Genomic DNA, 17,355 nt, shown 5'->3' with positions numbered 1-17,355 from the left:
TTGTTGTCTCTATATAATAAACATAAATTTTAACATTTGTTTAAGGTCAGGTTTAAGGAGTCATGATGGAAGTGAAGCTTCTCTCAAAGATAAAGATAAAAAAGTAAGATTCTTAATCATAATTCTTATAATTATGTTAAAACTATTTTTATATTCAAAATGACCAATTTTCTATCTTAAAAACGTCATAGAGAAACAAACTATGGAAAAATAAAATTTTTCATGGTTAGCCCTACTTTTGGGGGGGACTTTTTTGTCATAAGCAATTCAAATTATAGAAGGAAGTTAACTGGATAGTTTTGTTCACTGGAATTTCAACTTTCTGTGTTTAAAATTTCATTTGAATAAAATTTGAAATAAAATTTTCTTCTCTTTTTATATTTTATTAAGTTATATTTGTTTTACAATTAACTAGTTGATATTCAAAATGAACATTTCATTAAAAAAAACTACATCTATATGTTTGGCCTGACATATTTAACTATAGTATCTTTGATGAAAGGATTAAAAAGGAACAGTCAAGTTTTTTGTAAACAGTATTCCAAAAGAACAGTTTTGGGATCCAGAATTTAATAAAATAAGAGAGTAAGCTAGACTGCTTTTAGTAATTACAGCATACAAGTTTCTCACCCATACATGAACTCATCTTTCTTATACTATTCTTTCAGTCATGCTATATGTACTATGCAGCAGCAAATTACAGAATACCACATTGTGAAAAAATTGAAGTTGCAAATCATCAAAAGGGCATTGCAGACACATGATAGGCATAAATTGGCTATAGAATATTAGTGATCAAAAACTGTTCAAGAGAAGGCATATAAAATATGTTGTCAAGGAAATGTGTGACCAGAACAAGAAGTGAGCCAATCATGGGTATGTAGTAAGAATAAGATAAACAGATGAACCTCTCTGTTTATTTGATACCCATATGACATAGGTAACTGTCCCACAAAATTAAGTATAATTGCAATCTACACTGTTGAAAGAGTATCCACATTGATGATATTACAGATCTACCAAAACATCAAAGACACTAATTCAACTGGTTAGTTTAGTCCTAAATTAATTAGCTACACATGCATACATAGTAAGAAAATTATCCAGTTCTTTACTCTGAACAGTGAGAAATATTTTACTAATGTACATTCCCAAGTTTGGTTTTGCTCATTAACATCCTGAATTTAGTGCTTACTTCTTAATATGGTTCATGTAAAATTATTATTTATCTATTATAAACATTCTTATTTTTTTAGACTAAAGCAAATAAAAAAAAGAAGCATCTCTTTAGTGACACAGACACAGATTATAGAGGTGATGACAGCAAGACTGATATTAGCTGGCTAAGAGAATCAAATGAAAAAGCCAAACCTCATCTGGCAGATTATAGCAGAAATAAAAAAGTGAAGAAACCTAAAAATGTGAAATCAAGTAAGAATATGAAATCAGGTAAGAAATTACTTTTTAGAGAAAATAGCTATTTTTTCTGTACATATTATTTTATAACCTAAAATTTATTTTGACTAAGGTATTTGAGAAATATAAATTTTCCAAAAGTTAATTTTTATTTTATTTTCATAGTGTTGCTTATTAGAAGAGGCAGTGTCCCACAGTAACTAGGCAACTAGAGTCAAAGATTAAATCCAGGCTTTCATACACACTTTGCTATGTGATGCTGTCAAGTCACTTAACTTCTCAACATCTATAGTCAATTCTTAAATCTAAGTTACTGAAGAGTTATCTGCATTGTAGAACATAAGACTTTCTCACAGAAAATTTCTAGGATAAGCTGTAAAAAAATATAACCATAAAAGTACAAGATTTGGGGCAGCTGGGTAGCTCAGTGGAGTGAGAGTCAGGCCTAGAGACAGGAGGTCCTAGGTTCAAACCCAGCCTCAGCCACTTCCCAGCTGTGTGACCCTGGGCAAGTCACTTGACCCCCATTGCCCACCCTTACCAATCTTCCACCTATGAGACAATACACCGAAGTACAAGGGTTTAAAAAAAAAAAGTACAAGATTTTTGGGATATACAGTTTAGCAGTTTTCTTCCTTTCTGCCTTCTGTCCTTCAGTCATTTCTTTCTTCCTTCTGTCCTTCCTTCACTCATTTGTAAAAGTCCCTTTAGAATTTCATTGCTAAATTCCTGATAGTAAACAACTTACTTGATGAGATCATCATCTTTTTTTTTTCTTTGCCTCTGCAAAGTTATATGAAGGATGATAAGTCCTATATTACTGGACTCATGTCCCCTTCTCTACATATGTGCTGTTATTCAGAATCTCCTTTCTGAGATTTACTGGTACAGAAATAGACTTTGGGAATATATACGGAATTAAAGCCAAGACACAGCAACTTTTATACCCTTTGGAAAAAAGGAGACGAAATCTCTCTGTGAATTAAATAGATTTTATCAGGGGTCTGAAAACAGATGGAAAAAATTCATCTTTTTTTATTCTAACCTTTCTAACTGAAATTTAGCATTTTCTTCAGTTATTTAAAAAATTATGAAAAGCAAAAAGAGGTTCACAACCCAAAAAAGGTTAAGAACTCTTGCTTTAAGATAACTTCGAGTACATAGCATCTAAAATATTTTAATAAGTGTTGTTTCTGGAATGTTTTAAAATATATTAATGAGGGAACAGCTAGGTAGCTCAGTGTATTGAGAGCCAGGCCTAGAGATGGGAGGTCCTAGGTTCAAATCTGACCTCAAACACTTCCCAGCTATGTAACCCTGGGTAAGTCACTTAACCCCCATTGCCTAGCCCTTACCACTCTTCTGCCTTGGAGCCAATACACAGTATTGACTCCAAGATGGAAGGTAAGGGTTTAAAAAATAAAATAAAAAAATATATTAATGATCATTTAGTTTCTTGGTTAATGTTAATTATTATATTAGTTTTTCAGATGTACATCCATTGGTTGAGACAGTGTTATAAAAAAGGTGTATATATGGTCTGGGCCCAGTTTTACTCTCCACCTTTCATGTATACTGCATATGCCTGTCCTCTGTCATCCAAATGAATAATGCATTTCAGTTTTATTTCTGATTTATTTCCTCCAAGAAGCTTTTTGTACCATTTATTTATACACATCCAATATTCTAATGTTTATGAATCATCCTACCCCTTTGACTTTGGAAGAGAGTTCAAAGAGGTTCCACTGCTTTCTGAATAGTAATAAAAATAATAGCTAATGTTTATATAATGCTTACTATGTGCAAGGCACTGCTACATGTTTTAAAATTATTATCTCATTTGAGACTCACCTCTGCACAGTAGATCCTATTATCATCCTTATTTTACTAATAAGGAAATTGAAGCAAACAGAGGTTAAGCGACTTGACCAGCCAGGGTCACAGTGAGTGTGAGTGTGTGAGTCTGGTTTTGAACTTGGGTCTTCTGACTCTGGACCTGGTGCTCTATGCCACCAAACTTCTAACTTCAAGGAGAATCTCTATTTCAGATCCTTTAGCAACTTGAATTAAATATTACATACCTAAAATTAGTTCAAGTTTCTTAAAATGTTTAAACAACATTTATTTTTGTGTATGCAGAGTGTGGCTGCCCTGTATTGATTTTTACCTTCTTCCAAATTTTAACTACAAAATATTTTCCCCATTTTCAGATCCATCAGTAGAAATGAAACTACCAAAACCCAAGACGGTAAACTTTCTGTTGATACATTATGTGCTTTTATGTCACCAAAAATATGATATGATTTTTCTGAGCTCCTAACTACATTATCACTTCTATTTGCATATCTGGGGATTCCTTCTCTTTTGCTTACTCTGATTCTCACTTTCATTATTTAAGACTATTAACAATTTATGAAATATTGTTATTATTAATTTGTTTTATTTTCTCTATTTTATAAACAATGGAACTTTGTTTATAAGATCTTTTAGTTATAATTATGAAACATTTTAAAGGTAATAAAATAGAAAAATCAGATATTTATTGATTGTAGTCCACTGACTCTGGTCATAAAAGCCTAGGAAATGCACCAGGATGAGGAATTTTAAAAATTAGCATTTTAGTAAGACTTTTAAAAATAATACTTATACAGGTATATAATTGCATTTGTATCCGTAGCTTGTTTACAGGACTATATAGTTGTTTAAACATTATCCATGCCTTGCTAACATATTAATTTTTTTGACAAAAATGTAGACCAATAGAATTTTCAATCAGATTGCTGTCTAATAATATTAATTAATTTATCCCAGACTCATAATACAGATTCCATCAAGAAAGTAGATGAAAGAATCACAGAAGCTACAAGACCCCAACGTCCTCGAAGAGCAGGATTAGTAAAAAAAAATTATAAAGATTTCTCAAATTCAGAATCAGAAATGGAACAAGAATCTTCACCAGGTGCTCCCAGTAAAGAGAAATCACTAGTTCAGGTAAACAGTTTAAATTAAACACATTATACATTTTCACAAATGTTTAAGAATAATGGTCACATAATTTCCTTTGTTAAAGCTTTACCAAACTGGAGCATGCAGGGAATATGATTTTATAAGAATGCATTAAGTTTATTTTCAAAACAAGAATTTAATTAAATCTTTTAGAAAATATTAAGCAACTGATTATAATATAAGTAATACAATGATCCTTGCTTTTAGGAAGTCTGCAGGCTAATACAAATGAAATGCTGATGAGTATGGCTAGGCAGTATGCACACACATGCTTATACTTCAGTCCTTAAAGGTTCCATGATGGTTAAATAGGAATATGGGGTATCATTTCCTTCCACTGTTACAGTTTAGGAGGTCATCTTCAAAAGTTGTTGTGATCAAAAAATTCTTCAACTCTTCTCTATTAATGAGCCTGGCAGTGTGTAAAATGTTATAAATGCTATACAAAATTCAAAGGAGATTTAAGCCTTGATTGGGAAAGTCTTCCTTTGAGGATTTGAAGGATATTTCACAATGATCCTAACAGGAATTACAGAGGGAAAGAAAATATTAGAAATCTTTCTAGGTTTAAGCAAGTCACTGAAGTAGAAACATACTAAAATAGGCCATAAAGGAACTTCTTTCTAAAATAGTTGAAACTATTCTTGGACCTTTATTTCCTTCTCCAAGATACTTTTAATAAAAGTATATTTACAAGACATTTCCCTTCAGTAAGGTAATACCTGAATGTCTCATTGCACTGTTGAGGTAAGCTTGGTTTCTTAGAGACTCAGCCAATGAAATGTAAGCTCTGGAAGATCTCTTCTATCAGACTATAAAAGCTTTAAGTGTAGGCCTCCCAATACATTTTACATATATGCCTGTTTTCCAAGAACCAGCCTACCTATTCAGAGAAGCTAACCACCAAGTTGGACATAGAATGATAAATTTTTCAGCTATAGCGATTCCCAAAGACCATTAAAACCATAGAAGGTTTGTGGTCTACATTATTCTGAAGTAATAAATATCTTTTATTTAATGTACAACCAGTGATTTGGGAGGTTTGCTTTTATTTTTATTTTGAAAACAAAACAAAACTTTGATCATAAGAAATTATCAATTGAGCTTGATATGCCCCGTAAGATATAAAGAGAACTATATAGTTCATGCTCTCTAAGATTTAAAAATCTGAGGCATTGATTTATTTAGGTCTTTTTGTTCCTTTATATTTTCAGTCCAGGTAATATGAAAAGTTTTGAATATTTTTATTCATATTTTTGGAAAATCTTATTAAATTAATATATATTCTGTTATTGGAAAATTGCAACAGAACAACGTTTTTGAAAATTAATCAAAACAGGAAATCCTCAATATGTACCTACTTTCAGATCCACTGTTGTCTAATCCCAGGCTTTCAATAATAGGCTGTGCAAATTTGAGTAAGGCTTATTCCTACTTGTCCATTTAGAATTAAAATATTAATATTTCTTTTTTGTATTTATTTTTATTTAATCTGTTCCTCCCATTGTCCTAAAAAATTAACTAAAAAATTACAGCTCTCGGTATATAGCAATATGGTCCAGAAAAAAAAATTTTCACATTGCTTCAAGCATGTATCTTAGTGGAGTTTTTCCCTCTTGTTTTTAAAATATGAAAGTGATAAATTGACCAACCATCATTTAGTAAGCACTTAGAGGTATTTTTGACTACATTTTTATTGATGCTTTTTGTTATATAACCAAAATTTCTCCAGAAACTTTTTCCCTTTTCCCTCCCAGAGAGAAAGCTCATACAAGTAATAACTTTAAACATTAAAAAAAGAGGAAAAATCACTAAAGCTGATCAGTAGATTTAAAAAGTGTACATGTGAATAACGATGCTAGAAGATGGTGAAGAAGGTACATAGATCTATCTAATCTGTACCAAATTACCCTCCAAACGCCTATGATATAATACTTTAAAATGAATTCTGGAGTAGCATAACCCAGAAAAGACAGGCTGAAATAATTTTTCAGCTTAAAACAACTTAGAAGGTTGGCATGAAAGATTTGTTGCACCATGGTGAAGTAGAGCAAAGCAATACAACAAAGCAGCTATAAGATTTGTGAGTAATTGAATCAGGAGCAGAGACTTGCAAATCTCTCAACCACAAATGGTTAGAGAGAGTCAGACATTTGCTCAGATAGGGATTTCTTAGCTAGCTTTCAGCCTAAGACTTGTCATATTACCCATATGTTGATCTAGGTCTGGTTCATGGTCTTAGGGTTAGGAGAAGAGTAGCATGTACCAGTGCTTGTGGCCACAGGAGACTAGGGGACTTTGGTCATAGTTCCAAGGCAGAAAAGAGTGCTTCTGTTTGCTCACAGACACAATTTTCCTTAGATCATATACCACCAGGAAAGAACTAAAAGCTTATAGATCTCAAAGCTAGCTCTGAAAGGCATCTGTGCAAAGAACCTAAAGCTTGAATTCCCTTCATCACAAGAAAAAAGCACAACTTCAATGTTTGTTTGTTTGTTTGTTTAACTTAAATTTTTTAAAAAGGGCTAGAAAATGAGTAAGCATCAAAAAAAGAAACTAAACATAGAAAGTTATTTTGGTGATATGGAAAACCAAAAGAAAGAGTCAGAAGAAAACAAAGTAATTTTGTTATATCAAAGCCTCCAAAAAAAATTAATTGGTCTCAAGCCCAAAAAAGAAATAATGTAAGAGTTCAAAAAGAATTTAAAAATCAAATAGGAGAGGTAGAAGAAAAACTGGGAACAGAAATAAAAGTGATATAGGAAATTCATGAAAAAAAGTCAGTAATTTGATAAAGGAGGCACAAAAATTCACTGAAGAGAACTTATTAAAGGCAGAATTGGCCATATGGCAACGAAGTACAGAAATTCACTGAAGAAAATACTTTCAAAAGTAGAATTGGCCAAATAGAAAATGAGGTACAAAAGTTCACTCAAGAAAATCATATCTTAAAAATTAGAATTAGGCAAGTAAAAGCTAATGACTAAGACATTAAGAAACCATCAAAGCCAAAAGAATGAAAAAAAGAAAATGTGAACTTATCTCATTGGAAGAACAACTGACTTTGAAATTAAATCCAGAAGAGAGAATCTAAGAATTACTGGACTACCTGAAAGCCATGATCAAAATAAGAACTTAGATATATTACCTTTCAGGAAATTGTCAAGGGAAACTGCCCTGATACTCTAGGACCAGTGCAAAATAGAAATGTTTTAAATCCACCAATCACATCCTAAATGATATCCCAGAAAGATCTCAGAATTATTATAGCCAAGTTCCAGGACTTCCAGGTGAAGGAGAAATTATTGTAAGCAACCAAAAACAAAACAAAACCAATTCAAATATCATGGAGCCATAGTCAGAATAACACAAAATGTTGTAGTTTATGCCATAAAGGATCAGAAGACCTTAAATATATTTCAGAAGCCAAAGAACTAGGACTTCAATCAAGAATCATTTTCCTAGCAAAATTAATCAGAATCCTTCAAGGGGGGAAATGGTTATTCAGTGAACTAGAGGACTTAGAGACATTCTTGATGAAAAAGCTAGAGCTGAATGGAAATTTTGACTTTTAAATAGAGTACTTGAGAAGCATAAAAAGATTAATAGGAAAGGAAGTCAAAAGGCATTCAATAAGGTTAAACTGTTTATATCCCTATATGGAAAGATGATTCTTGTAAGTCCCTAAGAACTTCATTATTAGGGCATTTAGAAGTAGTATGTATAGAGGACACGAATATGAGGTGAGTTTGATGGAATGATATCCAAAAAATAAAATAAAATTAAGGGGTGAGAAAGAGGAATGCATTGGGAGGAGTAAGGAAGAAACAGAATGGGTAAATGATCTCACATAAAAAAGGAACAAAAGAGCTTTTAGAGTAAATAGAAAGTTGGATTATGGAGAGGGGAGCACTTGAACCTTACTCTCATTGGAATTGGCACAAAGAGGGAAGAACATACACAATAAATTGTGTATAGAGAGGCAGTATGAAAATTCAAAAGAAAAAATTCTAAAAATTTTGGAAACTTTTTACATGTAATTGGAGAAAAAAATAAAATTAAACTAAGCTAAATTTAAAATAAATAAATATATAAAAAGTATTCAACACTTCTGGACCTCCTACTTCTGCAAAGAAGTTTGTTTCTTCTCATATATCTTCTTTGCTAATTCTTTGTGATCTTACAGCATTCGCTTTTAATTTTTTGATGGTTCTTTATTGCAGTCATTGTATGTATTGTTCTCTTGGCTCTGCTTACTGCACTCTGAATAGAGATACTTTGTTTCACACTGAGCATCTCTACCAACCTTTCTTATTGTCTCCTTATGCTGATCTGGGCTGGAAAAATGACACTCATTTTTTAAAACATTATCTGATAAGGATTTAGCATTACATTTTCTGTATCTTTGTGAAATAATTGTAGGGGCAACTGTCACTGGATTAATTTGCTATCTTAGATTATTTGCCTTTTTACTGTTTTGCAAGACAAAAACTACTTATAATTTTCCTGTTTCTTTTTCCTTAATATTTTGTCATTAAGACTGTATTCAAAACTAGTTCTCTTTAGCTGCCATTTCTCTTCACTTGGCAAGGGAGTAGGGGGGAAAAGGCATGGAAGAAACATTTTTTTAGGTTGCTATAATTTGCCTGTACTAAACTTTACAAATATCTTATCTGATCCTCTCAATAATCCTATGATGTAGGTGTTATAATAATTTCCATTTTATAATTGAGGAAACTGAGGCAGACAGAGGTTAAGTGAATCCCTTTGGGTCACACAGCTAGTAAGTGTCTTAAACTTATGTAAGACTGGCATCAATCAAAATTGGTGTTTCCCTTTACCTATTTTTAGACTCAGTTTGCTTAAATTGTTTAGATTGGGGCTGTTTTAATTATATGCAGGGTCTTTTCATCTTTATCTTTCTGATTTGTTTCAACTGATCTTTATTCTGGCTAATTGAATCCATAAACTGATAGCTAATTTAGAAATGATGCCTATGACAATGAGGCTAATTAGTCCTTGTCAAAACACAGTTCTTTTAATTTTTGGTGATGTTGTTTATTGTTCACTTTAAAAGCTTTTTTTCCCTTTGTGTGCAAAGAGATGGAGAGAGATCCTGTTCACACCAGTTGAGCTAATATGTTTGCCTATTTCAGAATCTGTGATTTGTTGAATTCTTTATTTAGAACCATACTCTTTCTCCCAACTCTTCTCTCTATTCTTTTTTTCCTCTCTCTTTTTTGTAGCTTCTTTTGTCTTGCAGTATGACAATGTGTTAGGGTCTATGTTTAATGAATAAAGGCTACTACATTATACTTTTAAAAAAATTTTAGTTAAGTTCCTTAGCAGGACTCTTGGCTGGAAATAACTTTCTGTAGCTATAATAAAAATGCCACAATGAGAAAAAAAATCTATTGGAAAGAAACCATACTGAATAATAGATATGAGGTTTCTAAATAATCCTTCAGCTTTTAACTTCTTGAATTTCTTGGCACTGGAATAATATTTTATGACATTTTTCAATATTCTTCTCTGTGATAGTTTTTGCATTGAACTCATTAGGTTTGGATGGTCTTGTCAGCATCTACATATAATTGTAATATTTCTTCATCCTTCACAAGAGGTGTTGGTATGTAAGATGCATTGAATGGTCTTTTTGTTAAGATCTAGAAAAATGAAAATGGATCCAGTGTTGTCAGTTAAAATAAGTTTCAGACTATTACTTTAAATAAATGAACTTCTATATTAACCTTCGTATGAGGTTCCTTATGTTACAACAAGAGAATCTCACTGACATCCTGGATCATGGAAAGGCAGATTTATTGATAATGCGTACAAGCCCTAACCTGGAATAGCTTCCAAAGAGGTTAGGCCCCTATTAAAAACAACAGGAAACTTATATAGGGTTTGATACATGCTGAAGCTGTGGATGAGGGGAGAGGTAAGGATCAAAGCAGGAACTGGGAGTAAAGACAGCTTGTTATTGATGATAGTGAACTAGAAATTTAAGACTATGGTAACCAGAAATAGAGGTGCTGGTCCTGGTATTCAAGGCCAGGACCCAGCCAGAGGAAGAAGGGAAGCAAGGGAAAAATATGTGATGGGCAGCAAATAGCTTGTGTAAAGGTAGAGACTATTGGCCAAGGAAAGGGGGGGGGGGGGAGGACGTTTAGCTCTGAGGCCACTTTTATAGACCCACTTTTACATGGCACAGCTTAAGATTCTGCCTCTATGCTTATATTTAAATGATACTGCTCTTTTGGAGTCAAATTTAAAAAATGAGGTGGCACATTTGATCTGTTCAAATATAAAAAATCATTATATAAGGTATCAGTCAGATCTAGGATATGCATTTTATTGTGATACTTTACAGTATGTTATAGCTGATGATTTTGCCATTCTTTTTTTAGTAAAATTAAGTATATTCTTTTAACTGTGTGTTCAGACACATAATTATTCATTCTGGTGAAGCATTTTAAAAAGTAATTGTTGTTTGTTTTTAGTTTGCAAATGTGCGAAACAAAAGTAAAACTGGGAAGCACCTGAAAAAAGGACAAAATGATATTCCCAATGAAGCACAAGAGGAAATATTAAAAGAAGGGAAAAGATCATCCAAAGCAAAAGATTGTATAAGAGAAAAAAGACTTGACTCATCTCCAATTCCCTTACCTGGAAGCCCAGCATCTATAGAAGTAATGAGATGTCAGTGTTGTTTTTCTTTTTGTAAATTTTCTAGTTCCTGTTATCCCTAATTTTCTCCTGTGACTAGTTATGCCAGTGAAAAAATACATTGAGAGATTTCTCTGTTCTATGTGGTCAAACCATTTAAGGATCAGATTAATTCTTACTAAACATAATCATAGTAAAATTTTACTTTGATATTTGTAAAAAGTGTAAGTTTTTAGATAGACTTCATCAGAATGGATACCCCCATCACTGCAGTACATAGTAATTCCACACTTAAATGTATTCTAATTCTTGTCAGTGCCTTTCTAGAAATCCTTTTTAGAGGATATACCCAATATTCTGAAGGTTTTTATCTAATTCTTTTAATATTTCTTACAAACTTATGGATCTCTCAGACTATCTGCTGTCTTTCATTGTCTTTACATTTCTGACTCAACACCTTTTCTTTTGTTTTTGATCATATCTTTACCTGTTTGTTGAGTACAAATCCTTATTAACATGCTTTATGTCAACTCAAACCTACCTTTTATTTTAAGCTATAGCATTAAAATGACAACTAATGCTATGATATTGTAGTAATTATAATAGCTAGCATTCATGTAGTGCTTTAAGATTAACAAAGTGCTTTGCATGTATTACCTCATTTCATTCTCCCAACAGCTCTGTGAGATAAGTGCTGTTATTAACTTCATTTTACAAAAGAAGGTTAAGTAATTTGCTATTTCACATAGCTCCTAAGTGTCCTAAGTTTCAAACTCAAATTTTAAGTTCAGTGCTCAATCCATTATGCTACCTAGCAACTTTGCTAATAAAAAAAAAAAGATCAAATTATTATCTCTTAACCATAAGTGAAAATGCAAAAATTATTCTGAGTTTGTATTTCAAAGTACAATTTTCTTACAGCATAAAATAAATTATAAGACATTCTAATTAATGCTTTTCTCAGTTAAATCAGCAAAGTGAAGTAGAATACATGCAAAACCTTGGATCTGATGATACCTTCAGTATGTAAAAAAGAAAAAAAATACTTGATTTTATGCAAAAGTCATACATTTGTAAACATGCCATGTTCTTTGGTATAATAGAGAAATAGACGAGTAGGAAAGCCTGCTTGCTAAATCTGCTTTCCTACTCTTAAATCTATTTTTCTATTACACTGGGGTTTGGGAATTCACATCTTTAATTTTTTTTTTTAATTATTTTTAAACCCTTAACTTCTATGTATTGGCTCCTAGGTGGAAGAGTGGTAAGGGTGGGCAAAGGTCAAGTGACTTGCCCAGGGTCACACAGCTGGGAAGTTTCTGAGGCCAGATTTGAAGCTAGGACTTTCCGTCTCTAGGCCTGACTCTCAATCCATTGAGCTACCTGCCCCCCCATCTTTATTTTCTGAAGAAGCTATTTATAAGAACAAGTCCAGCAAAAATAGCCTATTTGAGCATATTTCTTCATAGTTCTAAAGATATTTTAAATTTTATCAATTTCATAGTAAAATTAGAGATTTAAAGTTAATAAAGTTAACTTAGTTATCCTGTCACCAGTATAGCCAGGCCTTTACCATCATCATAAATACATCATAAATAAATAAATCATATGCACAGACATATAGTTTCTTGAGATTATATCATTTACCTACATTAATATATATGTCTATATTGCATGTATATAGGCTGATTGAAACTGAGAACCTAAGCTGATAATTAGTTCGGCAGTTTATACTATCATATTTCTGGAATTTGGCTATTCACTTTATTTTTTTAATGCTTAGTTTCCTCATTTTATTGTTCACCTATACTGATTATGAGGTCAGCAGGCTGACCTCAGCACCTTGACTCTATTTCTTATATTTTCTTAAAAATCCTTTTTAAGTCTTTTTGAAATTTCTTATTCCATTTTAATTCTAAGTTGTAATCACTGATAGTTTTTCAAGAACTATAAAACATTTTTAAAACATCATTTTGGTCTTAATTGAAAATTAAATCTAATTACTTAAATTCAAGTCATTCAAGTAAGAAATAATGATTTTTCAAATGATGGGTTTAGTTACTTAAATTTTTTTAATTCAATGATTAATTGATAATTCTAGTCTTTGGTAATCCTATATTGTAGGTTCAGGGAAAACAATTGAAAGAGAATTTCCTCAAGATTATATTCCATCAATAAAGTCCACATCCACTTTTTCACAAAGTTCAACACCAGAAAGAAGAGAGTCTTTAAACAGTGTGCATGGCATCACAGGCAATAGTTTCTATACTACAAACATGAAAATTCAAAGCAAATGTCTGATAGAATCACCTGAAAATATTGATGAAAACATGATGTGTGCAAAAAAACATTTCTCAAGTCCTTTATTCTTGGTAAGAATTTCTTCAGTTATTAAAAAAATATAAATATGCAATATCCTGCCTATGATAGTTTATTTTAACTTTCTTTAGCACTTTTTAAGTCATATGGAAATGAAATATAAAGAAATTAATGAAAATAAAAGGAAATACTCAAAGAAGAAAGCATCCATCATTTATTTCTCCTTTAGAAAATTATCTTTAATTATTTAAATTGTTTTTGCTATATTTTCTTCCTTATCATATTTTTAGCTTGTAACTTAAATTGTTCTTTCCTTCCTTCCTTTCTTCCTTCCTACCTCCTTCCCTTTCTCCTTTTTTCCTTCCCTCCTTCCCTCCTTCCCTCTTCTCTCTTCTCTTCTCTCCTCTCCAGTAAGCAATTTTTTCTGGCTATATTATTTTTTTTTGCCATTTTGCAAGTCATTCCTTCAGTTTTCTAAAAGCTGTCTAGAAAGTGTTACCGTATATCAAAAAGTTCTAATTTAATTCTCATATATAGCAGAACCAGATCTGAGCAGATAACTGACATGCTACTTATTAGTCAAAAGTATAGTACCACTGTATAAAAAGCTAATTCAGCAATATATAGAGAGCAGAAAGTGATCTTGCTATTTTCAATACTTTTCAGAACTTAAATAAATAACAGTCTAGTTCTGGAGACAACTGTTCTATTTAGAATAATATGAAGAAACTGAAGCACATAAAGAAAAACTACAAAAATTATTAAAGATCTGAAAAAAAGATAAACTTAATGAATGAACAGTATTACTATCTTAAAAATAGGTGAAGTACTTCTACATGTATGCTATTTTTTGTTCTCAATGAACATAAAATACCAAACAAGAATAAAATTGGTTCACTTTAAAAGTGAGTTTGTTTAGATATATGGATATTACTGAATATATTTAAGAAAGTAGCAACTTTATAGTTGATTAAAGACATGAGGCTTAACTCATCTCTCCAAATCCCCCTTGAACTTTATTACTCTTTGATTTTACCTATTTTGAATGAGTATCAGTTATTATAGAATTCAACCATTTTCAAAAGATAAAGTAAAATGTTCGAACATGAGATATCCTTATTATTGACTTGAGTAATCCAAGAAAAGGTGTTTAAAGATCCAATGATCTAAGCTAGAAGTTCTCAGACTTTTTGTTCTCAAAACCCTTTACACTCTTAAAAATTATTGAGGGACCCCAAAGAACTGTCATTTATGTGGATATAGCTAATGTTATTTAATGTATTAGAAATGTTAAAAGTCATAGTATCATTATGAAAATAATTTTGATATCACAGACCCCATGAAAGTGTCTCAGGAACTTCCAGGAACCTCTGGAAACACACTTTGAGAACAACTAATATAGATATTGGATCTTTTAACATAATTTTTATTTGAAAATATTGTTGGAAAAACTTATTGAAAAAACAAGTTATGAAAAAGCTTATAAATACTTATAGTATTTGCAAACATAGCAAGGCTAAACATATCTAAGTCATTGTTCCCCCTTGGTGAAATATTTTTGCTGTCATGTAGAACTGAGTTGCAGGAAAATTATGTGCAAGGAAAATTTAAAGTCTCTCTCAAATGATGATCCCTAGCCTCTCATGCATTTGTATTTCCATATCTTATTCTTAGCCCAAAATTACTCCTTTAATAATGGACAAAATTGATGATACTGGAAAAGATGCAGAGATACCTTCACAAAATATACCAGATTATGATAATCCTGTGGATTTAAGGAGTTGTAATTCAGAAAAACAATTAAGTGGATCTGAACTGAAAAAAATCCATGAAAATTCTATTCAAAGTATACGAAAGGTAATTTGGTAACAATTCTCAAACTTTCTTTAGATGAATTCTCAACTTATCTGTGGAAATTGACTAATTGCCAAAAATTATGAGACAAATATTAAAATGTTATTTTGTGTCCTTTTTAACTATATTCACAATTTGTTTTATTTTTTTGTTTAAAACAAAATCATAAGTAAATTTTGCTGTAAATAGATTCTTAATCCTGGAACAAAGATATACATGTGTGTATATTCCCATATGTGTACAAATTCCATATATGCATAAATACCTATATATATCCATCTCCTTATCTATCTGGCCTTTTGGAAAGAAAATAGGAAATAGGTATTTTTAAACTGACTGAAGAAACAGATAAATAATATTTTTATTAAATTCTAAGATTTCATTATCTGGTTACTGAAATTACATGGTTAGCTAATTTTATATTTAAATATTTTTAATTTAGGCTTTATAGTTTCCTAATTATATGGTCACCTGGCATGGTAACATTCAACTCATGCATATAAAGCACTTACTATTTGCCTAGAATTTTGTTAGGAATTATGAGAGATATCAAAGTGTATGATATATAATTTTAAAACTGATAAGGAACTTTAGAGATTTTATATATTTATATTTTATATATATATATGTATATAGAGAGAGATTGGAAGGGTGAAAACTAGCCTCAAAGATTGGATAGGTTTGGAATAGTCAGAGTTATGGTAGGAATTTAATTAGAATGACATTCCAGTTAAAAGGATTACAAGTAATGTCACAGAGATGAAATTGAGCTTGCCATATTCTTTGGGATAGTGTGTAAAGGAAACATTTTTTTTATTAAGAAAAACAATTTGTATATTGTAGAATTTAACTTCCTTGAGGGCAAGGACTGTGTTATTTTTTTAATTTTGTAGTCTTTGTATCTTCAGTTTCTAATACAGTTTGTTGAACTGAATTGAATAAATTAAATGGGACCAAATTATGAATAGCCTCAAAATCTAGGATAAAAAGTTTATTCTTGATTGTAGAATTAAACTAATCTGGCTGGAATGAAGAAGAAAAAATCTTAGAGTCAAATAGACCAGTTATTTAGGTGTAGTAATTATGAGGTAGTGATAGCTTCGATTAGAGGTCATGTTTTTAGAAAAAAAGGGAGAGATGCAGAAAAATATTATGAAAAAAGGAATAGATAGAAGTTGATGAATAGTTACCTAGAAGATATAGAAGAGGTTCATAATTTTTTAAATGGCTGCAATTACTATCTTTCTGTTCTGAATTTATCTAATTATCCTGTGTTTATAGGAACCCCTTTCACCATCACGGTTATCCCTAACTAGCTCAAAGACAGAAAAACTGTATGATATACCTCTTGATGCTCTTCATCGAAAAGGTTTGTAATTTTTAAAAAAATGTTATATAGCAATATGTAAAATAATTCACTGCTTTTACTTCTCCTTCATCTCATATATTCAGTCATTTACTACAGCTAGTTAAGTCTACATTCATAATATTTCTCACATTTGTCTCCTTCTCCTTACTTGCATAGCCACCACCTACATTTAGACATTTATAACTTCTTACTTGGACAAGTGCAGTAGACTTCTCATTTACAGTCTCCCTTTTCCCATCCATTTTCTACACAGCTTCAAAAAATAATTTTCCTAAAACAGATCTGGCCAAGTCATTACCCTGCACTGAAATCTTCAGTGACTCCGTTTTCATTCTAGGATAAAATATAAAATCTTCAGCTTGACATTGGATTTAAATATACTTTTCTAGACTTATTTCACATTGCTATCTATCTCATGTTCCACGTTCTAGGCAAATTGATCTATTTAACATTGCATCTACCCAACTTTCATGCTTTTCCATATAATCTCTCCCTGAGGCCTACAATATACTTCTTCCTAACTTCTTCCTCTTAGAATCTTTAGCTCTTCTTTCAAGGCTCAGCTCATGTGCCTCTTGTTAGCGTGAGTATTTCTTACTCCTGGTTGATAGTACCCTCTTCTTCTAATTACCTTGGGTTGTTATCTCCCAAGATAAGTAATTTCTTCAAAATATTGCCTTTTCAGGAAAACCTATCCTCTTTATATTACTATGAGGGTACCA

The 17,355-nt window shown here is 31.4% G+C and overlaps 1 protein-coding gene across 1 annotated transcript in view; it reads left to right on the top strand.

The window, feature by feature from the left end:
• The window catches only part of SYCP2 (synaptonemal complex protein 2), an 86,321-nt gene that overhangs the window by 61,083 nt on the left and 7,883 nt on the right, over positions 1–17,355 (top strand). The window contains exons 28-35 of the mRNA XM_044661142.1: positions 46–103; positions 1,257–1,449; positions 3,627–3,664; positions 4,228–4,407; positions 10,926–11,124; positions 13,216–13,463; positions 15,085–15,267; positions 16,546–16,633. Coding sequence (XP_044517077.1) covers positions 46–103; positions 1,257–1,449; positions 3,627–3,664; positions 4,228–4,407; positions 10,926–11,124; positions 13,216–13,463; positions 15,085–15,267; positions 16,546–16,633 — 1,187 coding nt within the window. The remainder of the gene's footprint in view (positions 1–45; positions 104–1,256; positions 1,450–3,626; positions 3,665–4,227; positions 4,408–10,925; positions 11,125–13,215; positions 13,464–15,084; positions 15,268–16,545; positions 16,634–17,355) is intronic.

This window comes from Gracilinanus agilis, chromosome 2, assembly GCF_016433145.1.
Source record: "Gracilinanus agilis isolate LMUSP501 chromosome 2, AgileGrace, whole genome shotgun sequence".
Classification (NCBI taxonomy): Eukaryota; Metazoa; Chordata; class Mammalia; order Didelphimorphia; family Didelphidae; genus Gracilinanus; species Gracilinanus agilis.
This window is presented reverse-complemented; position numbering and strand designations above follow the sequence as displayed.